We start from the raw sequence: 23,989 nt of genomic DNA, 5'->3' as shown, positions 1-23,989 counted from the left end.
GTGTGGAGCCAGCACGTTCTCCCCGTGTCTGCGTGGGTTTCCTCCGGGTGCTCCGGCTTCCTCCCACAGTCCAAAGATGTGCAGGTTAGGTGGATTGGCCGTGATAAATTGTGGGGATAGGGCGGGGGAGTGGGTCTAGGCAGGATGCTCTTTTGGAGAGTCGGGGCAGACTTAATGGGCAGAATGGCCTCCTTCTGCACTGTAGGGATTCTACTAAAAAAGATTCCGTTAAATGGCCGACCCCTTACCCTGAGACTGTGACCCCGTTTCCTAGACTTCCAGTTGCTCCACGAAGTTGACAGCTGGTGATCAGAGTCGGATTGGTTCTCTGCTCCTGTTTTTTCACCTTAAACTTCTTTTGATTCTTTCTCACCCAACCTCCCAATCAAGCCTGGCGGCAACTGGACAGGATAGCGCGATACTGGGGCCTTCTGTTAAAGGCTTCAGAGTCAGACCTGAGGTGGCCAAATCCCTACTCATGCACCAGCTGCCGTACATTTGATGAATTTAAAGCTCCTGTCATGGCAAGTCAGGGAGAAGGTAGCATCTGGAGGGGAGGTGGAGGGGTGGGTTGGGCATCGGGTGGTGGGGGGGGGGGGTGAGGTTGGGTTGGGCCTGTGGTGGGGGGGGTTGGGTATAGTTGGGGGTTGGTTGGCTAGTGACCCAGGGGGTGCGAGGATCAGGCAGCTAGGAGCAGACTGGCCAAGTCGGGTAGTTTGGAGATTGAGCAGGGGGGGTGAGAGAAGTCCCATTGGGGTTGATGAGTTTGGAAGAGTTCCGTGGGGGTTTGTGGGGAGATCGGTGGAGGGGAGGTCCAGTGGGAGGGAGGGGTCCTGGGGGGGAGTGGATTCCCCTTGATGGGGGAGTAGTGGAAGGATGGGGTGTCGTTGGGGGCAGGTAGTTGGGGGATGAAGGTTTTAATCCTTTTAATTTTTTCTGGGTAAGTATTGATGTAACCCAGTCGGAACCATCAAAGTGTGTGATTAAAATCGCATTTTCCGATGGTTCCAGGGGAGGATAATAATTCCCCATCGGAAGTTTGAACTTCCTGGGCGATTGCTGTGCAACCCTTACCTGGGAGCCTCTGGAGATCTCCCCAACACCCTCTAGTTGCAATGACATGGTGGGAATACTTTTAACTTCAACTTGACATGCTTTTAACTACACCTTGCTCCTTCTCGCTGTCCCTGGTGCCTGGTCCCCACTTTTAGGGACTAGTAGTGATTTGTGCCTGTCTATGTGCCTGTCTATTAGGCACCCTCTCTAGGCGGAAGGAAAGGGTGAAAATGGGTTTCATGTCTGGTGAGATTCCCGATTTGGCTCTCAAGCCCGATTCAAGGGGTCATCAGGAATCCTGGTGACCCCTTAAATCTGGGTCTAGTGGCCCCAGAGAATTGCCTCCTTTGTATGGCATATAGTTACAGATTTCCAACCCCACATACATGCCCAACCATTAAATGTAGCAAAGTCCTCTCCCCATTGTCCTAGCTTTTGCAATCAAGCTGCTACTTCTCATCACCTGATCCCCTTGCATTATTGCAACATTTGAGAAAATGGTCACAGTACAGAAGGAGGCCATTTGTCCCGCTGAGCTCATCCTGGCCCTCTGCAGAAGTTCCAATTCATGCTTTGGAACTCCTGGTTTGCAGGTTATTTTCTGCAAAGGTTCTGGTAGGATTTGTTAGGAGGCAGCTTAACTGATCATGTGAATAACAATAACTGATTGTGCTAAAACACTCAGCTGACAATAAATTTCTGTATATGTGTGTCCCTCTATAACATAAAACAATTACGTTTGTCCGCACATCTTGTCCACAACATATTGCTTCCTGTTCTGACTTGTAGCAACTTTTTCTCATTAAGAATTTCAGTTCAGATTTGCAATGAAAACTGTAAACTTGTCACATTGGCTCAGAATGTCCTGAGGAGCCCTGCCATTAATTATACCACAAAATAATTTGTGACGGCTCACTCATCCTATCTCTTTCATAAACAAAGTTATTTTCATACTTCCATCCCTCTCAAAAATTAATGGTAATCGTCAGTTTGCTGAATTAAAGTTATTGTGATCTACTTTGCTACTTATAGCGTTGCAGAATGATCGTCTGGTTTGTTCTCACTGGAATGATGGAGGTTGAGGGGCGACCTGATCGAGGTCTACAAAATTATGAGGGGCATAGACAGAGTGGATAGTCAGAGGCTTTTTCCCAGGGTAGAAGGGTCAATTACTAGGGGGCATCGGTTTTTTTTCTCTTTTTTTTTTAAATTTAGGGTACCCAATTATTTTTTCCAAATTAAGGGGCAATTTAGCATGGCCAATCCACCTATCCTGCACATCTTTTGGGTTGTGGGGGTGAAATCCACGCAGACACGGGGAGAATGTGCAAACTCCTCACGGACAGTGACCTAGAGCCGGGATTCGAACCCTGGTCCTCAGTGCCGTAGGCAGCAATGCTAACCACTGTGCCACCGTGCTGCCCTTAGGGGGCATAGGTTTAAGGTGCGAGGGGCAAGGTTTAGAGGAGATGTACGAGGCAAGTTTTTTTACACAGAGGGTAGTGGGTGCCTGGAACTCGCTACCGGAGGAGGTGGTGGAAGCAGGGATGATAGTGACGTTTAAGGGACATCTTGACAAATACATGAATAGGATGGGAATAGAGGGATACGGACCCAGGAAGTGTAAAAGATTTTAGTTTAGATGGGCAGCATGGTCGGCAGGGGCTTGGAGGGCCGAAGGGCCTGTTCCTGTGCTGTACTTTTCTTTGTTCTTCTTTGTTACGGTTCTATATGTTTCAATGCGATCAGTTCTCATTCCTGTAAACAGTTGGGAATATGAAGCTCATCTCTGGGCAGGTCCTCATTCCAGGAATAAATCTAATGAACATTGCATTGTGCTTGCCGGGTGAGGCATGTTAACACAAATCGATCTTTACAAAATACCTGGTTATATTCAGATTTTCCTTAGTAAGTCTCTTCTGTATTGCACCCCAGACTGTGTTTGTGACTCTGGGTTTGTACTCTTGCAATGAGCTTCTGGCTTGTTGATGTACAAATGCCAATTAGAAACACATTTAAATTGCTTCATTAATATTTAGTCAACAAATTGAAATGCAGCATAGGTGCAAGTTCTAATCTGCTTCTCAAAAAGGAATCACGACCCAATTGTTTTCCCATTTCAAACATTTTGCATTTGCTTCTTGTGGCAGCTGTTCCTACAAGACCTCTCGTAGATATTTACACAAGTTGCTATTTCTCGCCTATCCAAAATTGAAATTTGTCATTGTTGAGCCGACACTAAAATATCCTGTGGAGCTCCTGCCTTTCCTGGTATTAGCTGGGGAGAGCTGGTTTGTAAATCTTGTTTCACCCATCACTCCCCGTACTCCTTGATCTACATTGGCCCCTGTTCCAGCAATGCCGCAACTTTCAAATTCCCCCCCTTGTGTTCATATCGGTCCATGGCCCACTCGCCCCACCCTATCTCTGTAATCTCCATTGTTATGGGCCAGAGTTTAGAGAACCCCAAAGTGTATCATGGAGTTCACCTGACCCACAAGTTTAAATAGATTTTGGTTATGGGGAGCACATAGGCCTGATTTACAGGTGTGGTGCAACAGAGATCTAAGAGTATTTTTAAACAAAAACAATGTTTATTCTGAGTCCAGTTAACATTTTAAAACACACACAGTAAACATGTTAGCAATTATCACTCAAATACTCGCCCCAAAGAATACAGTACTCTAAAAGTAACCCTTAATCTTTCCCAGCAACATCCATAAGACAAAAGACCCTTTTTAAAACAGACATCAGGTTTAAATTCTCTACTGAGAGCAGTTATCACTTTTAAATTACCAAATAATTTGAAGACATTCCTTTCATACAGAAATAAATTAGAATTACACCTGGTTTAGCTGGATGCAGCTCCCAATCTGCAAAACAAAACTAAACACATCCTGTAGCTGCGAGCTCAAAACAAAAGTAATACAGACAGACAGCCCAGCTCCACCCACACTTTGTCTTCACTGCAGCTATTTGATAAAGACCTATTTCTTAAAGGTACATCCACTACAGCTATCTAATAAACACCCATTTCTTAAACTGTCACATGACACCATCCAGCCTGACAACCTTCTGAGTACAGCATAACATAAGAACTGGGAGCAGGAGTGGGCCAATCAGTCCCTCGAACCCGCTCCGCCATTCCATATGATCATGGCTGATTACATCTTGGCCTCAACTCCAAGGGTGGCATTCTGGCTGTGCCAAGGTGCCCAGGTGGCACCAGCAAAATCAATGTGCTACCCTGCCCAGATTCCAGCCTCTGATCGCCTGGGAAATGCCTCCCAAGTGCCGTTCCGCCTGATCCAGCGCTAAATTGCGCCCAGCTGGGGTTCCCTTGGCGAGGGTAGTCGATCCAGGGGGCTGCTTCGATCTGGCGTAGACATAGCTAAGTGAGCTGTTACGCACACTTAACTATGCAGGTGTGGAACCCGCCCATTATGCGTGGGATCCAGATCGCGACGTCCCGTGGATCTCGATAGTCCTCGCTGGGCATAATGAACGTCGGGAATCCCGGAAGAGGGCTCTCATGGGATCTACTGGCCATGTCCGATCCTGATTCTGGCGATACGCGGACGGTAAATCGTGTCTCTCATCTCTGGAATCAATCTCTGGATCTCTGAACCGTCTCAAATACAATTATATCCCTCTTCAAAAAGGGGACAAAACTGTGCCCAATACTCTAGGTTCAGTCTCACCAATACTCCAGGTTCAGTCTCACCAATACTCCAGGTTCAGTTTCACCAATGCCTTGTACAGTTGCAACAACACTTGCCTATTTTTATATTCTATTTCTTTAGCTATAAAGGCCACAATTCCATTTGCCTAACTTATTACCCGCTGTACCTGCAGACTAGTTTTCTACAATTCATGTACGAGGACACCCAGGTCCCTCTGCACTGAAACACTCTGAAATTTCTCTCCATTTAGATAATAAGCTGCCTTTCCAATTTTCCTACCAAAATGGATAACAATCACACATATCCATGTTAAACTCCACCTGCCAAATTTTGGCCCATTCGCGTCACCTGTCTATCCATTTGTAAGGTTCTTCTTTCTTCATTTCAACTTTCTATCCCACCTATTTTGTGTCATCTGCAAATTTAGCTCTAGATCCTTTTATCCCTGTCACCAAATAGTTAATTTGGATTGTAAATGTACATCCCCGAGTTTGACCGCGCCGTCATTTGCAGACGTGCCGTTAGCTCCTGGGCTCGACACTGGAATTCCCTCCTTAAACCTTTCCTCTTCACCCTCCTCTTTCACCAATGTCAACATGTGTCAAATTTCCTTATATATCACTCTGGGCGGGATTCCCCCGCAATTGGCGGGGCGGCCTGTTCCGGCGTCGGGCCGTCCGGATGTTGCAGAAGCCTCCGCACTTCCAGGGGCTAGGCCGGCGCTGGAGGGGTTGGCGCTGCACCAACCGGTGCCGAAGGGCCGGCCCGAGTTGGCGCATGCGCAGAACCACCATCGTCTTTCCTGCGCATGCACAGGGTGATTCTTCTCCGCGCCGGCCTCTGTAAGGCTCCGCCATGGCCGGCGCGGAGGGAAAGAGTGCCCCCACGGCACAGGCCCGCCCGCAGATTGGTGGGCCCCGATCACGGGCCAGGCCATCGTGGGGCTGAGGGCCCCGGTATCCGCCCTCCAAGCCAGGTCCTGTCGGGATGGACCATGTCCATTTCACGCCAGCGGGACTGGCCAGAAACGCGGCCCATCGGGGCCCGGAGAATTGCCGGGGGGCCCGCTGGCAACGACCCCCGACCGACGTGGCGTAAACCCTGCCCGAAAACCGGCACCGGAGAATTCGGCAGCCGGCGTCGGAGTGGCAGGGCGGGATTCACGCCGCCCCCCCCCCCCCCCCCCCCCCCCCCCGCCAATTCTCCGACCCGGCGGGGGGTCGGAGAATCCCGCCCACTGTGTCTTGGTGTCAAATTTTGTCTAATAAGACTCCAATGATGGAGCTTTGATAATTTTGCTACATTACAGGTGCTATATAGATGCAAGCAGTTTCATTGCAGAGGACTAAAGTGTGTATAAAACATTGTCACTGCCAATCTGTGCGGATGTGGTTGATGCAGCTGCTGTCATTTGGTGTAAGATTGCTGTTATCCTTTGTTGTGCTTGTCCTTGATCTTTTATCTCCTCCAATCTTTATTGCTTCACATAATGATTCTGCTATTCACTTCCACATCCCCCAGCAGTGCTAAAAGCCTCTGATAGAGCCGTGTGTCTTTCTGAAGAGTGTTTTCTCCAAACCACTCTCTGATTCAATACTAAATAATTGTTTCCAAGTCTGTCCTTAAACCCTGACAAACCCCCAACACCAGCCCTTAATTGGCCACTGAATGTAGGAACAGGAGGAGGCCATTCAGCCCCTCAAACCGCTCCATCATGCCATTTGATCTTGTTCAATCTGCATCTTCACTCCAGTGTTCTGTAACCCTCAATACACTTAACCAACAAAAATCGAATGGGATCTCGCGAGACGTTGCGATCAGGATCTCGCCCACAATAGGCGGGACCCAGATCCGGCTAATCTACGTAATAAAGTGTTGGGATCAGGCAATGCACTCGGCGGAGCGGGTTCCAACCCCCTCACCTTGGAGACCCCCAGCGAGCACCTGTTAGCACTGGTCACCACAATGGGGACCAGGAGTGGTTGGGCTGTGGGCAGGGTGGTACCCTGGATGACACCTGGGCCCCCTGGGGCTGTGTCACCTGGGTGCCACCCTGGCACTGCCAGGTTGGCTTCTATTGTTACAAGCCTTTTGGGCACCTGCTAATCCCTGGTGGGAGAGATGGTAGGTAATTCAGAAGCAGCTGTTGGCACAGCCGTTACCTGGGAAACCCCCCTCCCCAACACTTGTCTTGTCAAATGTAATGACACAATGAGTATTCTTCATCAGATCGAATTAATATTATTGTGTGGTCCTTGAGTTGTCATCTTCAAGCAACGTGAATAGCCGCTGGAAGAAACAACCAACTCACATTGGTGTAACCTTCCACCACCTCCGCACGCACCAAAGTGCTTCCCAAATCACCAAATAATCTGAAATAAAGACAGAACAAATGCTGGAAAAACTCAGCAGGTCTGGCAGCATCTGCGGAGAGAGAAACAGAGTCCAATGTGAGTCTTCACAACTGAAGGGAGATAGAATTGTGATGGGTTTTATTTTATTGAGAAAGATGGGGGGGTGTGGTCCTGGCAGGGAGGGTTGGGGGAGAGCGGTCCTGGTGGGTGGGGGGACGATGGTCATGGTAGGGAGGCTGGTGAGAGATCAATGGTGGTGGGGAGGGGCAGGTTGAGGGGGGGAATGGTGGCGGAGGGATTGGAGGGTGGTAGTCGGGTGGTGCTGGTGGAGCGGAGGATGGGAAAGTGGTGGGTGGTGGGAGTGGGGAGGGGGAAGGGGAGGGGATAGGGGAGGGATGAGGCCAAGTGGGTTAAAGGGGAAGGTCAGGGATAGGTTAGATTAATCTGTTTTAATTGTATTATTTGAGGTGTAAATATTAGCCAGGACACCGGGGAGAACTCCCCTGATCCTCGTTGAAATCATTTCGGGCGATGTTTTATGTCCTCCTCAAAGGGTAGACAACACTGTGTTTTGACATCTTAGCTGAAGAACAGTTCCTGTGACAGTGCTGCACCTCGCCAGAGTGTCAGTCGGGGTGTTTCGCTCAAGTCTCTGGTGTGGGCCCTGGGTGCTCAAGCTTCTGGCACAGACGCAGAACTGCTACTCATGGAGCCACCATCTCCCCCTCGGATTGGACATAGAAATATGTAAAGATACCATGCTTGGCCTTATCTGTCAGTAGTATCAGAATATTATTATGGTCAAACAATTCCTGATATCAGCAGGTATGCTTTGTATATTTGAGTAACAGTGTTCTCTGCTGTTTCATTTGAGGTGTCAACGTGTTAACTTTGGATGAGTTAATGCCTCAATAAATGTTTTTTCTTTGTGGTATTTGGACATCATTGGCCAGGCCATTTTTTTGTTGCTCATCTCAAATTGTCATTGAACTGAGTGGCTTGTTGTGCCATTGAACTGAGGCCATTTTAGAGCTTTTTAAAATTCATTTAGGGGATGCTCACAGTTGCTCTTCAGAAGGTGGGGGTGAGCTGCCTTCTTGAACCGCTACAGCCCTTGAGGTATAGACGTATCCACTGTGCTGTTAGGGAGGGAGTTCCAGGACATTGCCCCAGCGACAGTGAAGGAAAGGCGATATATTTCCAAGTCTGGATGACGAGTGACTTGGAGGGGAACCTCCAGGTGGTGGGATTCCCAGGTATCTGCTGCTCTTGTCCTTCTAGATGGCGGTGGCCGTGGGTTTGGAAGGTGCTGCCTAAGGAACCTTGGGGTGTTCCTGCAGTGCATCTAGTAGATGGGACACACGGCTGCCACTGTTCGTCGGTGGTGGAGGGAGTGAATGTTTGCGGAAGGGGGAAGCAATCAAGCGGGCTGCTTTGTCCTGGATGGTGTCAAGCTTCTTGAGTGTTGTTGGAGCTGCACTCATCCAGGCAAGTGGGGAGTCTCCCATCACACTCCTGATTTGTAGATGGTGGACTGGTTTTGGGGGGTCAGGAGGTGAGTTACTCGCCGCAGGATTCCCAGCCTTTGACCTGCCCTGGTAGCCACAGTATTAATGTGGCTGGGTCCAGTTCAGTTTCTGAGTCAATTGTTGTCAGACTTCCAACATGTGCGGGCCTTATATCATGTCCTGATCAAGAATGGTTCAAAAATGTGAATGCCTCCTGGCCAATTGGCCCATTTGCCAAATGTAAAAGCTCACAGGCCACTAAAAATCCAGGCAATTTGGGGCTTTTAACAGGATAATTAATGTTAATTGTTGCTGGACGCTACTGCCTCCCACATACGCCTGTCGAGTATATGGTCTGCGATTGCTATGATGGTGGGACTCCGGCCCTGTGTTATATTGCGAGATTTCAGGTCAGTCGGACATCTGATCCTGCGACTTAAAGTTCTGGCCATAGAGACTAGTATCATCTCTCTATAGATCCGTAATACTGTCGATGACATCTTTCATCCCTTTGCAGATGATTGGGAGGAGACTGATGGGGAGGTAATGAATTGCTGCCCCTTGAGTTTCTGTTCAACTTCATTGGAGAAATATAGGAGGCCAAGAACGGAAATGCCAGAGTGGGAGAGGGGTGGCGGGAATGAAAAGAATAGGGATCAGAAGCTTGGGATCATGTTCGTGGACTGAAGGGTGCTCATACATCAAAATGGAAAACTATAATTACGAGAAGAGCCATGAGATATTTGGACTATATCCGCTGGAACATCAGATGTTAAAAGGAGATTTAATGAGCTTTTTTTTTAATTGCTAAGGGTTCCCCAGGGAGTAAATAGGGAAAACCGATTGTCTCCCATTGGAGACAGTGAAGAGACATTTTCAATTTTCAATTTCAGCAAAAGAATGAAGAGAGATATTTGGATAAATATTCTTGAGCAAAGGTTTGCTGGGACATGGAACCTTGCTGAGGGAGGAACCAGCATGTGTCTTGAGAAAATGTGGACAAGTGCTTACAGCACAATGGCGAGAGCAGAAGGTGGATTGGAGGAACAGGGGGACTGTGGGGTTTAGTTTAGATTGCTCCTGTAAAGAGACAACACAGACTCGCAAAGCCAGAGAGACCTCCGAAAGCGTAAACGCCTGTGGACCCAGATCCCATGGATCCAGATCCCACGGACTACCAGGGACATCAGCTCATAATCGAGTGCAGTTCTGAAAAGTGCTTCTGCTTCAGCGATGTCAGCATCATAGACCAATTTCCATATTCCACCAATATTTGCATGGGTAACGCTAGTTAAAACAGGCATGTGCTGCTGAGCTGGGAGCCCTGATAATAAAAACAGACAAATGTAAATAATTTAAAGATGCTCTTGAAGATTTGAAAGTGATTTGCAAAAGAGGCAGATGTGTTGTGAGAAAAACCTTCTCCACGCAGCGAGTGGTTGGGGTCTGGAATGCGCTGCCTGAAAGTGTGGTGGAGGCAGGTTCAATCGAGGCATTCGAGGGGGCGTTGGATAATTATTTGCACGGTAGCATGGTGGTTAGCATAAATGCTTCACAGCTCCAGGGTCCCAGGTTCGATTCCGGCTTGGGTCACTGTCTGTGCGGAGTCTGCACGTCCTCCCCGTGTGTGCGTGGGTTTCCTCCTGGTGCTCCGGTTTCCTCCCACAGTCCCAAGATGTGCGGGTTAGGTGGATTGGCCATGATAAATTGCCCGTAGTGTCCTAAAAAGTAAGGTTAAGGGGGGGGGGGGGGGGTTGTTGGGTTACGGGTATAGGGTGGATACGTGGGTTTGAGTAGGGTGATCATTGCTCGGCACAACATCGAGGGCCGAAGGGCCTGTTCTGTGCTGTACTGTTCTATGTTCTATGTTCTAAACAGTGTTCAGGGGCATGGGGCAAAGGCAGGGAAATGGCACTAAGTTATGATGCTCATTTGGAGAGTCGGTACAGACACGATGGGATGAATGGCCTCCACCTGCACCCGTAACAATTCTCCGATTCTGTGAAGTCAGAAGGGCGTGTGACGTGGAGGGGAACTTTCAGGTGGTGATGTTTCCATGCACCTATATCCCTTGTCCTTCCCGGCGGGTGAGGTCGTGGTTTGCAGTGTGCTGTCACAGGAGCCTTGCTGAGTTGCCACAGTTCATCGTGAATGTGGTACCACTTCCACTATGGAGAGGGAGCGAATGTTTAAGGTGGTGGATGGGTGCAATGATTGTCCCTTTAAAGGCAACACAGCAGAATAAGTGTCACCTGGTCTGGGTGACCAATCAGGACTCAATGTGGAATCACCCCATGATGAGATTGGCTCCAAGGCAGAGACATTTTGAGAGTGAGTTGCAGCCATGAGGCTACTGTATAAATCTTATTGATGAATATTTGTTTTGTTCGCGAATGAAGTCTGTGAAAGTGCCACTTTACAATGGGGTGCCGATCAAGAGGGCTGTATTGTCCTGCATGGTGTCGAGCTTCTTGATTGTTGTTGGAACTGTACTCATCCAGGCAAATGGAGAATAATAATAATCTTTATTATTGTCACAAGTAGGCTTACATTAAAACTGCAACGAAGTTACCGTGAAAAACCCCTAGTCGCCACATTCCGGCGCCTGTTCGGGTACACAGAGGGAGAATTCAGAATGTCCAATTCACCTAACAAGCACGTTTTTCGGGTCATGTGGCAGGGAACCCGGAGCACCCGGAGGAAACCCACACAGACACGGGGAGAACGTGCAGACTCCGCACAGACAGTGACCCAAGCCGGGAATCGAACCTGGGGCCCTGGTGCTGTGAAGCAACAGTGCTAACCACTGTGCTACCATGCCGCCCCATCACATTAGTGACAATATTCCATCGCACTTAGCCTTGTGTCTTGTAGGTGATGGACACGCTTTTGGGAGTAAGGAAATGAGTTAGTCGCCACAGGATTCCTAGCCTCTGACCTTCTCATGTAGCCACAGTATTTATATAGCTAGTCCAATTCAGCTTCTGTCCAATGGTAACTCCAGGATACTGATGGTGGGGGATTCAGTGATGGTAATGCCGTTGATTTTTAAAGGCAAATGGTTAGCTTCTCTCTTGTTAGAAATGATCGTTACCTGGCACTTCAGTCGCACACCTGACTTGCTACTTATCAGCCCAAACCTGATCATTATCTTGCTGCTGTTTGTGGGAGCTTGCTGTGCACAAATTGGCTGCCATGCTTCCTACATTACAGCAGTAACTACTTCAAAAAGTATTTCAATGGCTGTAATGTACATCTTTTTAAATGTAATATGTGTTAAGTAAATTGTGACATCCCAATAGCAATGTATTTGTCAGTTTTTGCCACAATCAAATTGCAACAAAGGTCAATCTGCATTAATGCACAAATAATGAAATTTTGGCTTTTCAAAGAAAAGGCTTGCTCTTACATAGCGTTTTTCACCACCGCCAGAGGCCTCAAAATGCTTCACAGTCAATGAAATACTTTGGAAGTTTTAGCCATTGTTGTAATGTAGAAAAGATGAACAAGGAAATTAATTTGTGGCTTTATCCTAATTGTGTTGATGTCGCCTCGGCGAGTTTTACAACAGCTTCTGTCAAACTTGAAACTGTCCAGGGAAACCCACTGGGGGCACAAAGGTAAGTATAGCCCCCGGTGGAGGGGTCATGCCCGGGCAATGCCCCCTGGCAGTGCCAACCTGACAGTGCCAACCTGACAGTGCCATGGCTCTGTGCCAGGGTAGATCCTCTGGGGAGCCCCGTTTGGGCGGGGGGGGGGGAGGCCCTTATGTGTGGGGGGGGAGGGGGGGGGGGGGGGCTGGAGTGTCCCAATGCTTGTTGGAGTGGATAATGCCTTGCTATTGGCGGGGGGGGGGGGGGGGGGGGGGGGGGGGGGGGGAATGCCTTGATACCTGTTAGGCATGTGGGTGTCCTCTGTGTCTGTGGGGTAGGGGGTGGGGGTTTACTAACACATGTCGGGGCACCCTGTAAAGATGGCGTCCCAATCTCTGTGGCGCGGCCATTCCGTTCTGTCAGAGCCCGCCCTGCCAGAGTGACGGTGTCAACCACAGCCCCAGATTCTCGGTGCACAGAGTGTCAGAGATTGTGGAGAGAAAACTCAGCTGGGCGGTTGGAGAGCTACACACCGGGTTTCAGTCTGAACCTGATACAAATTATGGGAAGGTTCTGCCTATTGACTATGTTCATGACTGAGATATATTAAGGGATACCAGGGTGGTGCAGGAAAATGGTGTTGAAGCGAAGATAGGCTAAGGGATCACTAAATGGCGGTGCAAGCTGAAAGGGCTGAATGGCCTTCACCTGCTCCTATTTGTTATGTTTTTATGTTCTCAGGACCTGTAATGGTGACAATGAAGATATTGGATTGTGGCAGATACACATTGACTGGAAGGGAGGGAGGCAGAAAATGAGACTTTATAGGCCGGTTAGCCTGACTTTGATCGTTGGCAAGGTTTTAGACTCCATTATTAAGGGTGAGATTGCGGGGTACTTGGAAATGCAAGATAAAATAAGACTGAGTCAGCACAGCTTCATCAAGGGGAGATCATGCCCGACAAATCTGTCAGAGCTCTTTGAGAAGGTAACGAGGAAGTGAAACAAAGGAGAACCAATGGACATGATTTATTTAGATTTCCAGAAGGCTTTTGACAAGGTGCCATACAGGAGGCTGCTAAATAAGATAATAGCCCACAGTGTTAGGGGCAAGGGACTGGCAGAGGATAGAGGATTGGCTGACTAGACAGAGTAGATGCAGGGAAGATGTTACCAATGATGGGTGTGTCCAGAACCAGGGGTCACAGCCTGAGGATTCAGGGTAAACCATTTCGGACAGAGATAAGGAGACATTTCTTCACACAAAGAGTGGTGAGCCTGTGGAATTCATTACCACAGGAAGTAGTTGATGCTAAAACTTTGAATATATTCAAAAGCCGGCTGGATATAGCACTTGGGGAGAATGGGATCAAAGGCTATGGGGAGAAAGCAGGAATAGGCTATTGAGTTGGATGATCAGCCATGATCGTGATGAATGGCGGAGCAGGCTCGAAGGGCCAAAAGGCCTCCTCCTGCTCCTATCTTCTATGTATCTATGTATCCTTGACCCACAGCAAGGTGGTCAACTCTTAACTACCCTCTGAAATAGCCGAGCAAGACACTGGGCTGTATTCAAGAAGGTTCACTACCACCTTCAAAGGTGAACTACAGACGTGTAATAAAGGTTGAGCTGCCATTGACGGCCACATTGGATGAATGAATACGGGTAGACTATTCCGGACTGAAATCAGGAGAAGTGTCTTCACTGAGACTGTTGTAAATCTTTGGAATTCCCCCTGCCAGAGTGCAGTTGTTGAGCATGCTCTCGAATGCGAGCGATGGATTTGGGATCGGAAGGAAATCGAGGGATGTGGATGGGAAAGTGGAATTAAAGTAGGAAAATGAGCCATGACCTTACTGAACGGGGGGGTCCAGGCTCGAGGGGCCAAATGACTCACTGCTGATCTTATTTCTTACGCTCGTCAAGGCAGCTCAGTGAGCTGGCAGACACCCTGAACAGCAGAGAACCAAACCTCAGAAATGAGTGACTCAGCTTGTTACTCCCCGGAGGACGATCACAGCAGCCGGTTTCATCACAGCTGAGGAGAGGTAACAGTGGACGGGCTGCTGACCACACGAGGAATCCACAACTACTCTGGGATGCTGGTGATAGTGGCCCGTTTACCCTGAATCCAGCACTGTATGACTCAGTGAAACCGGAAATTAATTGTGCCCTTTCACTGACTGAAAACCGACAGCCAGAGAACAACATCAAAGTACTGCCAGTGTCTGAAAATACCCGGCACAGCACAAACTCGATCTTGGCATAGCCGCAAAACCTTCAGGAGCCCGAATCCACAGTATGTTGCTGCTGCTGTAGTCACACTAGGAATTCTTTAAAAGATAAAGCAGACAGTGTCTCCTACTGGTAATTTCACAACCCTACCTCTACAATTAGCAGCTGTATATGTTAATGATTCCAAACAGTCCACATTAGCTCCGACCCTTCCCTTTTCCCAGCTTCTCTTTCATCCGATCCTATGGTACCAGTTCTCAAATAGAAAACGTGTCCCAGTCCTGTTGGGTGCCTCAGGATTTTTCAGTGTCCTAAGTGTTGAGCGCACTGCCCTCCTTGTGGCGGCACGGTAACACAGTGGTTAACACTGTTGCTTCACAGCTCCAGGGTCCCGGGTTCGATTCCCGGCTTGGGTCACTGTCTGTGCGGAGTCTGCACGTTCTCCCCGTGTCTGCGTGGGTTTCCGGTTTCCTCCCACAGTCCAAAGACGAGCAGGTTACATGTCTTGGCCATGATAAATTGCCCCTTAGTGACCAAAAAGGTTGGTTATGGCTACTGGGTTACGGGGATAGAATGGAGTATGGGCCTAAGTGGGGTGCTCTTATCAAGAGCTGGTGCAGACTCGAGGGGCTGAATGGCCTGCTTCTGCACTGTAAATTTGATGACCAAAAACATTTTATGGCCAGTGAAGGGGGGAGGGGGGAGGGGGCGCGCGACCCGTCCGAAGGGAGGGACTATTTTGCGGGCGAGGTGTGCAGGAGGCCGCCATGAAGCACGGTGCGGCGGCTGCAGGCCACCACCGTGCGCCTGCGCTGCCTTGGACCCGGCAATTCTCCGGGCCGTATCGGCAGCTAGAGCTGGGTGCTCTATGCTGCCGGCATGCTAGCCCCCAGCAAAACCGGGAAACGGTGCTGTTTGCACCAGTTTTCCTGGTCTGAAACGCCACAGTTCCCACACCGACATAGCCCCAGAATCAGAGAATCCAGCCAGTATATTTTGGATGAGACGTTACACTGTGGCCCCCTCTGTCCTCTCTCACAGACGTGGAATAACCCACAGTCAGGGGAATTTTCTTTGGTGTCCTGTCCAATATTCATCCTGCAACCAACATCATGGAATAAAAGATTATCTGACCATTATCTCGGTGCTGTTTGTAGAAGCTTGCTCTTCGTACACTGGATTTATCGGCCACAATATTATTTTGGTGTGTTGGGAAACCAATTGACAGAATCATCTTTATAATAGCTTAGTCATCCTGCTTGGGAACAGTGACCCAGTCTTCCAGTAAATGGCTGTTAAAACTGTGTATAATCTAAAGCATCAGCTTTGCTCTCTAATCATGGCGTTGATGTGACAGGGCTCTTTTTCATTCAAAGACAGCATTTATTTTTCTTTTTACACTGAGTCTCTCCCCCGCCTGCACTTGGTGTCTTTTGCAAAGTGACTGAATTGTGCATTTTTGTTCCTTGCCGTGGGTTTTTGGCAGGATTTGGGTCCATGTCTTGTGATTACGGACAAGATCAATCCTCCATCCATATCACAAAGTGAATGTTAGCGCATTGATGGGTGAACGGCTGAGCTGGATACTGATCAGAGCTTAGCGTGAGCTTAGGAAATGTAGGGAAGTAGGGGTTTGTGTCAGCAGACAGACGGAGGTATTTTTGTAAACGTATTAGCAGGATGTGCATGACATGAACAATCAGGCAATGCGGATGGAGTTGGACAATTCACAGGGGAAATCAAGCACTCTGGAATAGCATTTTGCCGGAAATCTTATTTGCACCAAGAGAATGATGGCAAATTAACAGCCTGCCCACTGCAAAAGGCTGAATACAAACCAGGAGACATTATAAACAATTAATCTGAAAATAAATTGTACCCGATAGCTCGTTTTAGAACTATTACATCATTGCAAAAATCGAGAAAAAGGTTGTACTGTATCATTTTATTGTTAAAATTGGGAACTCTTTAATGTCAAAGATCACCCTGAGGCGCCATTCTCCCAAAAGGGAACAAAGTCCCAGTGCGAGCGCGTTTAACCGTGTGTTTCCTGTCACTCGCAGCGCCAAGAAACACACGGCTATTCAACGCGACTCGCGTTTTTTAAGGGGTCTGAATGGGGGGGCGTGCAGTCGAGGTTGCACATGGCCCCATTTTATACAGTGGGGAGCTCCGCTCGCTGGAACGCCCCAGTGTAGCGAGAGATTGGGTCACCATTCTGTGGTAGTCACCACTGATGTACATATTGTATATATAGGTGCTTTACGGTAAGGCCCCTGTACTACAGGTATGTGGGTAGATCCCTGCCTGCTGGCTCCGCCCAGTAGGCGGAGTATGAATATGTGTGTTCCCCGTACAGCAGCCATTTCGCCAGCTGCTGTAGGAGGCCACACATCTCTGTGTAATAAAGCCTCAACTACATCCCACTCTCGTCTTTGCATAATTAATAGTGCATCACATTCAAAATGGAGTCCCAATCTCCCTTGGCACCCAGGTGGCACCGCCAGGGTACTAAGCTGACACCAGCAGTGCCACCTGCCCAAAGGGTATGCATCTGGGGGCCTCTGATCCCCTGGGAGACCCCCACGAGTGCCGTTCCGCCTGTGCTGAACGGCGCTCGCCCGAGGTCTCTGAGGAGAAGGGGAGGAAGCACAAAGCCTTGGCTACCTCGAGAATCTACACATTAGAGGGAGGCTCACTGCAGATTCGCCAAAAGGTGACCCCGCCCACAAATGACAGGATTCACATCGCAACATCTTGCGAGATCGTGTTGGATGTGGCAAGGAATGGGGAGCCGGATAGGTCCCGGGAGCGGGGTCTCCCGGAGAGATGCCATTCCGGTGTAGCGTGGCCATTGGATCATACCCCTTGTGTTTCGATAGAACTCTGCTCTAGAGAACAGTGGAGGGAATTTGAAAATAAAGCCTGGAAATTCCCCAGGACAGTTCCTGGGATGGGGAGCTTTAGCAACATGGAAAGATTGGAAAAGCTGGGACTGTTTTCCTTGGAGGAGAGAAGGTTTATGGAGATGTTCAAAATCGTGGGGGGCCTGGACAGAGTCCGGAGGGAGGAACTGGGGCAAGGATGGAGAGTCAGAGGACACAGATTTGAGGTGATTGGCAAAGAAATGAGGGTAAACCTTTCCAGCGTGGATTTGGGGTCTGGAATTCGCTGCCTGGGAGCGTGGTGGAGGCAGGTTCAGGCGAGGCTTTCAAAAGGGAATTGGCTCATGACCTGGGAAGGAGGACTGTGCAGGGTTACGGGGCGAAGATGGGAGAACGGCGTTAAATGAACAGTCGACCTCTGCTTCACAAAGCCGGAGCGGAAGGACGTGGCCACTATGTGGCTCGGGGTGTGGCCACTATGTGACTCGGGGTGTGGCCACTATGTGGCTCGGGGTGTGGCCACTATGTGGCTCGGGGTGTGGCCACTATGTGGCTCGGGGTGTGGCCACTATGTGGCTCGGGGTGTGGCCACTATGTGACTCGGTCATGCTCAGCAGATGATAATAATAATCGCTTATTGTCACAAGTAGGCTTCAATGAAGTTACTGTCGAAAAGCTCCTAGTCGCCACATTCCGGTGCCTGTTCGGGGAGGCTGGTACGGGAATCTGGCGGTATCTTTGGAACGAGAAACAGAATTACCATTTCAGATGGTGACCTGACAGCAGGCCACCAACCTGAACATCTTCAATCCCCACCTTCCCAGATACTGTCTGACCAGCGGAGTGTTCCCGGCACCTGTTGTATTCTGTTTCTGTTGGAGAACGTGCATGTTCGGTCTTTAAGGCAAATAACCTGATAGGTAGAAATCTGGGCATTTTAGGCTCCATAGAAATTCTGGATCATTTCGTCTCTCTCAGCCATTGCACAATCTCAGTTACAGAGAATGTAAGGCGCAGAAACAGGCCATTCGGTCCATCTGTTCTACGCCAGTGTTTTTACCACACTCGGTGGTCCTCCCACTCCCTCTTCATGTCGCTCTATCAGCACATCCGCCTGTTCCTTTCTCCCTCGTGTACTTATCCAGCCTCCTGTTAACTGCTTCCGTGATCAGTAAAAATAATTATTTGAGCATTTAGGATAGCCAGGGACAGGTTTAGGTATTGGGGGGTCCAGGCGGTAGGGGAGTGGGCAACAATGCACAAATGGAACCTGACAAAGTTGGCGGAGGAGGTTGGGGGTGGATTTTAGCAGATAGGATTGGCTACACCTGATACTGGCGGGGAGGGGCCAGATGGCTAAAAATGAATCTTCTGCCGAGGTTCCTGTTTGTATCCCAGACCCTCCCGATTGTCATTCCGAAGATTCAGTCCAGAGCCGCCACAGTCGGGGGAGGGACAATCCGCGGGGGGGGGGCATTATTTGGGGTTGGGGGCACTGTGGTGGAGTGATCTGGGGCTCGCGGGCAGGCCGAACCGGGGGGGGGGGGGCACTATTTTGTGGGCCAGGTCCGTGAGTTGCCGCCGCCGTGTTGCACAGAGCGGCCGCTGGCGTGCGCATACGCGGCCACGGACCCGGCAATTCTCTGGGGTGTATCGAGCCGGGTGCTCCATACTGCTGTCCTGCTAGCCCCCAGTAAAACGGGGAATTGCTAACTGTTTCGCGCTAATTTTTCTCGGTGTAAAACGCCACCTGTCCCACGCCGGCGTTGGGATGTGGATCCAGAATCGGATTATCCAGCCCGTGCTGTTAGGTTATTTAGGCATTCTGAATTCTCCCTTAGTGGACGCGAACAGGCGTCAGCGACGAGGGGATTTGAAATGAAATGAAAATCGCTTATTGTCACGAGTAGGCTTCAATGAAGTTACTGTGAAAAGCCCCTAGTCGCCACATTCCAGCGCCTGTTCGGGGAGGCTGTTACGGGAATCGAAACGTGCTGCTGGCCTGCCTTGGTCTGCTTTCAAAGCCAGCGATTTAGCTCTGTGCTAAACAGCCCCTGATTTCACAGTGACTTCATTGCAGTGTTAATGTAAGCCTACTAATGGCACTAAAAACTATTATTATTATTATTCCGAAGGGAAACGAGTTCGGGTATATGCAAGTGAGGGACTTTGCGCAGAAGGAATGGACAGGGTTTCGCTGCCGGAGTATACCCTGCTGGAGCAGTTGCTGCTCCCGGATGTGGAAGGGAAGAGTAGGATTGCAGATATATATGGGTTGCTGGGGGAGCAGGGGGGAGGGGGGGGGGGGGCGGAAGTGGTGAGGATTAAGGAGAATTGGGAGGAGGAGCTGGGGGTGAGGTAGGATGGGGAGCGTGGAGTGAGGTGATGCGCAGGGTGAATTTGACCTCCTCGTGTGCGAGGATGAGTTTGATTCAGTTTAAAGGTGGTGCACAGGGTGCATATGACCCGGGCGAGAATGAGTGGGTTCTCCAGGAAATGGCAGATGATTGCGAGAAGTGTGGGCGAGGACCAGTCAATCACCTGCATATGTTCTGAGGCTGTGAGAAGTTGGAGAGATAGAGGGCGGGAGTATTTGGGATGGCAGCAAAGATTGTGGGGGGCAGAAGCCGGGCTGGAGTTGTGGGGGTGAGACCCACGCAGACACGGGGAGAATGTGCAAACTCCACACAGACAGTGACCCAGAGAGGCAGCCAACCTGGGTCCTCAGCGCTGTGAGGCAGAGGCAGCAGTGCTAACCACTGCACCACCGCGCCACCCCAAAATACAGAAATTATTAACAAAAAAGGTTAAAACCTAAGAATGTCTCCAACATCCCAGTACTGTAACAAAACACACACACGCAAACACACACTACCAGGACAAGAGCAGCAGATACCTGGGAACCCCACCACCTGGAGGTTCCCCTCCAAGTTACTCACCATCCTGACTTGGAAATATATCAGCATTCCTTCACTGTCGCTGGGGCACCATCCTGGAACTCCCTCCCTAACAGCAGGGTCGGCTCAAGGTACCGGCAACTCGGGCAGTCGCCCGGGGCGCCATGTGCTAGGGGCGCCGCGTAAAAGACTCGGGTCCCGCGCATGCGCAGTTGGGCTGGTGCCAACCAGCGCATGCGCGGTGGCCGCCCTCCCTCAGGCCGCCCCGCACAAACATGGCGGATGGATCCAGGCTCGCCGGTGGTCACTCCGGCCCCCCCCCCTCGGGCCCCTTCCGCCCCCCCCCTCCGCCCCCCCTCTCCGCCCCCCCCCCCCTCCGCCCCCCCCCCCCCCCCCATCCGGCCCCGCCCCCCCCTCCGGCCCCCCCCCGGCCCCCCCGGCCCCGCCCCCGCCCCCCCCGGCCCCCCCCCCCCGCCCTCCCCCGAAGGGCGCCGAAGTTCAGCTTGCCCGGGGCGCCAGCAACCCTAGGGCTGGCACTGCCTAACAGCACAGTGGGTGTACTTACACCATGTGGACTGCAGCGGTTCAAGAACACAAATCACCACCACCTTCTGAGGGGCAACTGGGAATGGGCAACAAATGCTGGCCTAACCAGCAACGCTCACATCCTGTAAATACATTTTAAAAACACAACTCCCCCTGTCACTCACTGATCTACTTTGGTTCCCTAGTCTCTATTTTAAGGCTTTGCTCCTTGCATTCAAATCCCTCCATCACCTCACCTCTCCCCAGCTCTGTGACATCCACCATACCTCGAAACCTCTCTGCACTTCCCCAAATCTGAGAATCCCCAATTTTAATCATTCCTCCATTGGCAGTTGCATCTTCTGTTGTCTCAGCTCAAAGCTGTGGCTTTCCTTCCCTAAACCCTGCACCTGTCTCTCCCTCCCACCCTCCTTAATAACAATTCTATCTCCATATCTATTTGTGTATCTCAGAATCAGATTTTGTTTACTAACGGTCCGATGAAGTGCGTTGGGGCATTTTACTGTGTTGAAGTTGCTATGTCAATACAGGATGTTGTTGTATCAGACTCCGGCCAAGCAGCTCCATTGTGCAGTGCCCATGCTGTGTAACGCGTTAAGCTGCAGTCTGCCACTGACTGCTAATCTCATCCTGTCTTTTCATGAGAATCTGGAGAGAATCCTGGAGGAACATCCATTAAACAGATGTGTGAAAATGCTCAATTGAAAAATATGTGAAGTTTTGCACAGTCAACAGATGGTCTCATTGATGAGGTTACCAATGGAGCTAACTGTCTGTACTATTTGACAAAATACCCACAGTAACCTGACGGTATTGGTAAACTCCAAATATTTACATTAATATCAGTTACTCTGGGTTACAACAATTTGCATTTATGTAGCATCGTTATTACAGCTGAGTGTCCCAAGGAATTTCATCAAATTAAGTTTGATACTGAGCCACGGAAGGAGATATAAGAACAGGTGATTAAATACTTGGGTCGGAATTCACCACCGAGTCGGGATCATCATCCAGAACATCATCGTAATGGCCATCATCATCCCAATGCAAACAGCAAAGCCGGGGCATAGGCACCACTCGCCAGCAAAACCACCATTGCCAGCTGGGTCCCGCCTCAGCCAATACCAACTGTCCCAATAAAACAAGGATTCTCTCTGAATCACCTCAGCTTTTCATCACCAAACTCTTCATCACCGAACTCCTCATCACTGAACTCTTCATCACCAAACTCTTCATCACCAAACTCTTCATCACCAAACTCTTCATCACCAAACACTTCACCACCAAACTCTTCACCATCAAACTTTTCGTCACCGAACTCTTCATCACCGAACTCTTCACCACCGAACTCTTCATCACCAAACTCTTCATCACCAAACTCTTCATCACCAAACACTTCACCACCAAACTCTTCACCACCAAACACTTCACCACCAAACTCTTCATCACCAAACACTTCACCACCAAACTCTTCACCACCGAACTCTTCATCACTGAACTCTTCATCACTGAACTCTTCATCACTGAACTCTTCATCACTGAACTCTTCACCACCAAACTCTTCACCACCGAACTCTTTATCACCAAACTCTTCATCACCAAACTCTTCATCACCAAACTCTTCATCACCAAACACTTCACCACCAAACTCTTCATCACCAAACTCTTCATCACTCAACTCTTCATCACTCAACTCTTCATCACTCAACTCTTCACCACTGAACTCTTCATCACTCAACTCTACATCACTGAATTCTTAATCACTGAACTCTTCATCACTGAACTCTTCATCACTCAACTCTTCATCACTGAACTCTTCATCACTGAACTCTTCACCACCGAACTCTTTATCACCAAACTCTTCATCACCAAACTCTTCATCACCAAACACTTCACCACCAAATTCTTCATCACCAAACTCTTCATCACTCAACTCTACATCACTGAATTCTTAATCACTGAACTCTTCATCACTGAACTCTTCAACGCTGAACTCTTCATCACCAAACTCCGACCAGGATCATCCAGGGACAGGGCGCAAAACATATATCCCCCAAAAAAAGATAATTAAGGAATATGCATTGGGATAAAATAAAAGATTAAAAGACGAGCGAAGCCAGAGCTTGTGAAAACACAGCCGCTCCCGACCCCAGGTCACTTGCCCTGTGCCCCCCCCCCCCCCCCCCCCCCCCCCACTGAATATTTTTAAGGCAGAGGTATAGATTTGTGTCAACCAAGAGAATCAAAGGTTATCGGGGGTAGATGGGAATGTGGAAGTCCAAACACGAAGAGATCAGCAAATACCTTATTGAATAGTAGGGCAGGCTCAACTGAGGAAGGAGCTGTGCTCCGAAAGCTAGTGATTCAAAACAAACCAGTTCGACTGTAACCTGGTGTTGTCAGACTTCTTACTGTGTTGTAAGACTTCTTGCAGGAGAAGAGCAGCGGAGTGGAACCTATTGGATGACCATTACAAAGAGCCAGCACTGGTGCGATGACTGAAGGGCCTCGTTCTGTGCTGTCAGACGCAGAATCTCCAGCATCACTACACACATTTCCTGTCCTTGAGCTTTGTGACAGGCAGTGCGCAAAGGTTAATACCCTCAGGTATTTTGGTTCCGGCAGAGCACTCAACTATTTCCCTCATCCAATATCTCTCCAGCTGACTCAGCTCATTATGTTACCCTGGCAGAGAATATAATGCTGAAAATTGTTGTGAGATTATTTAATCATTAAATTTGACCACCGCAAGGAGCCAAAGGTAATGAACATGTGGTAGCAACAGGTAAGCTGCAAACTCTGTCATTGGAAGAAGCGAAACCAAATCTGTTCTTCAGCGTTCTTCAAGAAACAAGTAGACTTTCCTGAAAAAATTGATTCGAAACCTCCAATTTGTTAAGCCCAAGATCCCAAGAAAGTTAAGCAAATTAGGAAAAAGTGAGTTTGTTCATTGGAGTCTGAGGTTGACATGAGTTGTGTTGACTGTGGTATTATGTTAGAATGTTACGGTGGCAAGGTTGCCTGTGATCTCACAGCTGATAAGATACAGGGCGGTATTCTCCACCCCCGGGACTAAGTGCCTGCGCCATCGTGAACGCCATTGCGTTTCACGACGGCGCGAACAGGTCCCGGGCACGACCTACTCTGGCCCCCAGAGGGGGCCAGCACGGCGCTGGAGTGGTTCACGCCACTCCAGTGTCCTTACCCAGCGCCCCCGCGCAGTTGGGGCAG

At 49.5% G+C, this 23,989-nt stretch overlaps 2 protein-coding genes across 2 annotated transcripts in view; both read left to right on the top strand.

Moving 5' to 3' along the window:
* Positions 1-23,989, top strand: part of fgf14 (fibroblast growth factor 14) — a 584,869-nt gene that overhangs the window by 276,898 nt on the left and 283,982 nt on the right. The window lies entirely within an intron of this gene.
* On the top strand, positions 12,103-22,518 carry LOC119977761 (putative protein TPRXL). Its single transcript, XM_038818965.1, has 2 exons — positions 12,103-12,221; positions 21,927-22,518. Exons 1-2 carry the CDS (start codon positions 12,103-12,105, stop codon positions 22,516-22,518), a joined length of 711 nt encoding a protein of 236 aa, XP_038674893.1.

This window comes from Scyliorhinus canicula, chromosome 14 (assembly GCF_902713615.1).
Source record: "Scyliorhinus canicula chromosome 14, sScyCan1.1, whole genome shotgun sequence".
In the NCBI taxonomy this organism is placed as follows: Eukaryota; Metazoa; Chordata; class Chondrichthyes; order Carcharhiniformes; family Scyliorhinidae; genus Scyliorhinus; species Scyliorhinus canicula.
This window is presented reverse-complemented; position numbering and strand designations above follow the sequence as displayed.